At 36.5% G+C, this 5,576-nt stretch overlaps 1 protein-coding gene across 1 annotated transcript in view; it reads right to left on the reverse strand.

Moving 5' to 3' along the window:
* galk1 (galactokinase 1) overlaps nt 1-3,503 on the reverse strand; it is a gene marked incomplete at its 5' end in the record, with an annotated part of 25,610 nt that extends 22,107 nt beyond the window's left edge. The window contains 3 exon segments of the mRNA XM_014010454.1: nt 90-271; nt 377-512; nt 3,384-3,503. Coding sequence (XP_013865908.1) covers nt 90-271; nt 377-512; nt 3,384-3,503 — 438 coding nt within the window.
* Nucleotides 3,504-5,576: the final 2,073 nt, after the last annotated feature.

Below are 5,576 nucleotides of genomic sequence, written 5' to 3' on the forward strand. Positions count from 1 at the left end.
ACACACACACACACACACACAAAAGTAACTGCTTAATAACACTGAAAATAAATTATGATGAGTAGAGTTTTTGTAAAAAGACTTCCTACCTTCCAGGTCTTTGATGGAAACATTCCTGAGACTGTCCCTCCCCAGTGCAGAGGCAGCCTCCTCACATTGTCTGCGTCTCACTGGGTACTCACTTCCAGCCAGAGAGTGTTTCACATTAGAGTTGGTGATGAGGACCACCAGGTCTGGATCTGCCAGGGGAACCAGAGTGGCCTCTAGAGACCTGAGTTGAATTAAAAACAAATACATGAAATTTAGAAAAAAAGAGAACAAAAAAAAGGAATGGAATAATGTATAGTGATTTCCATGACATGAATGTGTTGAGTACCTGCAGTCAATGAGCAAAGCATGTCCCTCCCTGCCAAAAACTGAGACAAACTGGTCCATAATACCACAGGGTACACCAGCATGTGTGTGTTCAGCCTGCTGACAGGCTAGTGCTTTAGACAATTTGTCTCCATCATCTGTGGAAAAAAACACAGCCAAGCACAGAGTTGACCCCAAAGATTCAGGGAAGATTAAAACAAATGTGCAGCTCAAAATATAGAACTAAAATTTATTTTATACTAACAGAACAATTTACTCAAACTGTTGATTCAAGATACGTTTACTTATCTACCTTTCATACAGCAGGTGCAAGGTGCACATTCGGAGCGCAACGGTAAGGTAAGCTGTGTGGAAACAAAATTTTCCTAAACAGCTTACTTAAAACAGAGCTAATTAGTTATTTGATGGTTTTCTTAAAAAGACTTGGCTTTGTAGGATGTTTTTCCACCAGCAGATACTGTAAAATCAAAGCCCCTGCCTAAAATGGTGAAGTAGGGAGTTTTGAGAAAACCCTGAGCTTGTCTGAAAATTTGAACAAGCACACCCAACAGGTCCCTCCTCCTTGCTCTCTGCTGCACTACACCCCCCACCCCCCATGTATTTTTTCAGATTATTTGTCTAATAATCTACTGTCAAAATATAGTGACAGGTTTAATATGTAAAAAATACATTTTTATAAAAGTTACCTACTGCAGGTTTAATCTGTTCAAAGTCAGTAGCTGTGTTTCCATTGCAAATGTGCGCAAAACTTTGTCGATATTCTGTTAATGTTGAAAAAACACAGTTTCACAACTGCAGTGTTTCCATTAAGTAAGAAATGCTATTAAAGTCACGCGTGAATATGTTTGTTTTCGTGATAAGTCATTACAAACATGGCAGCGATGGATGTAAACACATAGCATGTTGCTACCACGACACTAGCGCTCATCATCCGCCATTAGAGGAGATGTCGGAGTCTTATCTAGGCTTTCGAGTGACAAGCCCCTTATACTTGGGAGTGGCTACATATGCGGCGTTTTTGGGAAAATGTAGTCGGTGAGTTTACTACTTTCTTTTACTACTTCGGTGATTTCACTTCTACTTTTACTTCCTGTTATCTTCTTCTTCTTTTCGCCAGTAGAAACAGCCGGTTGTTGATCACGTGACTCCCGTGATGCAAAAAAAGTGTTTCCATTGAAGATTTGCGAAATACATCAATTTCGATACGGCCGAAAAACCACCTCATCCTAGCGCAAAAACATTTTGTCGAAAAACATAATTTTTTTCGAAAATGACGAGTTTCCATTGAGCAAATTTATTTTCGAAATTCTAATTTGCGCATTTTCATGGTCAATGGAAACACAGCTAATGTCATCATTCCAGCAGACACCAGAGGACTGTTTCACAAAAGCAGGATTGAGAAATTCAGGATAAGACATAAATCTATGAGATTAGATTCTATTGGGGATAGCTGTTGCTGAGTGGTTAGTGTAGTCGCTCCGCTAATGTGAGTGTTGGCAGTTTGATTACCTGCTTCGCTGACCAGTGTCCCTGGGCAAGACACTGAACCTCCACTGCCTCTGATGTGTATCAGTGTATGAATGAGATTTGAAGCATTGATTAGGGTTGGGCATAATCATATCCTGTGCAATTAATTGTCAGAAAAACATTAATCAATTACTTTTTGGCACTTGAAGATTAATACGATCAATGTCACCATTTTTTACATTTTAAAGTCAAAGTGTTTCTCTAGGGAATGGCAGTTGGTTTGGGGAGTGGGGTGTGTATGTATAAGGGGGTGTTGGGATTGAAGAGGGCTCGCCTTGAAAGCCACTCACTAGAATGGCTACAGATTAAATGGAAATGAATACAGTGGTACTTTGACTTAAGAGTGTCCTAACTAACGAGTTTTTTGGGATACAAGCAGTCTCTCAGATATATTTTTGCTTTGAGTTGAGAGCTAAAATTTGGGTTACGAGCGAACCTGCAGAAACTTTATGTGGCATACAATGATGGCATGAGGCTGAGTCTGAGTAGTAACTCAGAGTGCCTCGATGGAGCAGTGTTAGCCATATGTTTGTACATAATGCTGTCCCCACATGTGCAGCTGTGCTCAGGAACCTCATGTATAAATGCATGTGTAGATTATCTGTGTCATGCAATAACGTAATTGCAATTTTAGTAAATCCTGTTTTTAGTACAGTGAGATTTCTCTCAAGATTGTGGAAACATTGGCGTCATCATTTATTTATGACTCAGTGAATAAGTCATGTTTATTTTTATTTTTTCTCTTATTTTGTTTTTATCTTTTTTTACTATGGACCTTTTTGTGTCTGGAATTAAGATTTATTGATTGATTGATTTACACGCCCCACCACTAGATGGCGCCACGAAAGCAGGAGTGAACACCGCAACAGGTGTTCACGGTCTCAGTTAGCTTTAAGCAGTTAGCGTGTGGTTAAAGCATTTGTTTTTATTTTTATAAAACTTAAAGAACCAGCTTTTGCCAACTATGGGACCAAAACAAGGTGAGAGCAAAGGATGGCGCTGAGAAAAAGAAGCAGGTGATGTGCATTGAACTGAAGAAATAAATTATTGAAAAACACGAGAAGTGTGCATGCAGTCGACTTAGCAAAGCAGTATGAGCGCAGCACTTCCACAGTCTGCACCATATTGAAGCTGTCCCTTTTACAGTGTACTTAATAAAACTACTGTAGTTCATTGCAGAAAACACATTCTGTTTTGTATTTATTCAGTTTTTGTTATTCATAACGATTTTACTGATATAAAAACATGTAACAAAAATAGTAGTGTTTTTTGGGGGTCCGGAACAGATTAAGGGCATTTCAATTTATTTCTGTGGGGAACACTGATTTGACATACAAGTAATTTGAGTTAAGAGCTCCATCTCAGAACGAGTTAAACTTGTAACTCAAGGCACCACTGTATAATTCATGCAGTTCTCCAAGGATTCACCCCTGTAGACTGTTAACCGTTTCTGTAAACAGACTCAGTCATAGTTACAGAACCTGGCTTGAGTTGTTGCAGGAATGTGTAGAAGGCCACCTCCAGAGAGGCTGAGCTGGACAGACCTCCACCCAGGGGAACGCTGCTGGACACCACTGCTCTGAAACCTGGGACTGGAGCAGCTGCAGGACACAAAACCCAAACATTAAAGCAGAGCTGATGATTTTCTGTGAACACGATCATTAGAGATGAAGAAACTCTACTGAAGTGCAAATGTTTGAACAAACATTAATTTTAAAAAATCATGATACCAAAATTATAAACCCTTTATAGACTGTCTCGCTGTATGTTCTGATAAGGACAACCTTACAAACTAAAAAAATATGTATTTAAATACTACAGTTCATGTTTATCACCCACTGCTGAAAGGTGAAGAACAAAATGAAAAGAGTTTTTTGTAGAGCTGCCCAGATGATCTGAAAGCAGAGTTGTAAAGTAACTAAGTACAAATACTTTGTTACTGTACTTAAGTAGAAATTTTGGTTATCTGTACTTTACTTGAGTAATTATTTTTCAGCGTACTTTTTACTTTTACTCATTACATTTTTACACAATTATCTGTACTTTCTACTCACTACATTTTGTAAAAAGGTAAGAAGTAGAAAGTCGTTTATCCTATTTTATTCTGAGTTGTTACTTAAACAAATACTATCCTGATAAATTGTGTCTCCTGGAAAGAGTGAATTTAATTGTGTTTGGATGAGAAGTATAAATATATACCATTCTGACACACTATTATCTTGTACACAACCCATCATCAAAAATATATTTTTTGGAGAAGTCACCTCCCAATAAATGTCATTTTGGAAAATCTAACTGCTCACTTTTACTCAGTACTTTTACTTTAATACTTAAGTAGATTTTGTGTCAGAAATTTACTTTTGATACTTAAGTACAAAAAAACATCAGATACTTTAAGACTTTTACTCAAGTAATATTTTTAGAGAAGACTTTAACTTTTACCAAAGTATTTTTATGATAAGATACTTGTACTTTTACTCAAGTATCACTTCGAGGTACTTTATACAACAATATCTGAAAGAGTGGGTTCAATCAACTAAAATAATCCATTAACATCATCATTACTAGTCAAAACATACTTTTTATACGTTTAAAAAATTACAAGTTAAAGTGAAGTCTGTCTGAGCTGAGGCTCAAACTGTCATCGAGGAAAAAGTCCTCGGCTGCGACGACGTTGAGATCAAACAAGTTAGAAAATGTTTCTGAAGGCCTGAAAAAGTCTAAGTTATGGAGTCCTTTAAGCTGGCTAAAAATTAAATGTCTGTTTCAGCAAGTTTTCCATATGACTGTCTGCAACATTTAAAAACATGTTTAAAGAGCTTTTTTAGTTTAGAATCAGAGTTTATTTTTAATATTGACATAATTGACATCTGTTTCCCACCAGCTTCGATGTTTTTTTAACCTTTGTTGTTTTAATCAACAATATTTTAAGTAAAATGCTTAAAGATCCTGATGACTTCTATGTTGTAGTAGCAGAATCACATCCTAATGACTGTTTTAATTATTATTTTTATGAATTTATACAAATCAAAATGAAAAAAGTAGTTAAACAAAAGAACATTTGAGTGTTTTTGAGTAACCATTTTTCTAAATAGTCTGAAATCCTGCAAAAGAGGATTTTCTAGTTTGATGCAGTTCTTATCCATAATATAACATGCTGAATACTTGTCATGTTTTGTGTTGGGTTGTTTTGTTTTGTTCTTTTGTTAGTATGTATTCAGTTTATCTTTAGTTATGTAGCTTTCTTTTGTATTCAGTTTTTCTAATTTGTCATTTACATTTCACTCCCTCAATCAGTACTGCTCCTCACCCTCAGTCTCAGCTGTCACTACGCATCACTAGACCTATTAGTCCATGGTCTAGGGCAGGGGTGGGCAATCCTGATCCTCGAGGGCCGCAGTCCTACATGCTTTACCTGTTTCCCTGCTCCAACACACCTGAATCAGTCACTGAACTACCTCTTCATGTTCTGCAGTATGGAGGACCAAAACTGACATAATTAGAAATAAAAGCAGAAATAGATAAATGAACCTTTAAATAAATAAATACATTTAAAATGCAACAAATAAATTAAAAAGGAGAACTTTACCTCATGTTTTATAATTTAATTGACCTTCATATTTTTTTTCTCCAGCTTACATAACTTATACCATATCTATGGCATGCCTATATAT

This window comes from Austrofundulus limnaeus, unplaced genomic scaffold (assembly GCF_001266775.1).
Source record: "Austrofundulus limnaeus strain Quisiro unplaced genomic scaffold, Austrofundulus_limnaeus-1.0 Scaffold69, whole genome shotgun sequence".
Lineage (NCBI taxonomy): Eukaryota > Metazoa > Chordata > Actinopteri > Cyprinodontiformes > Rivulidae > Austrofundulus > Austrofundulus limnaeus.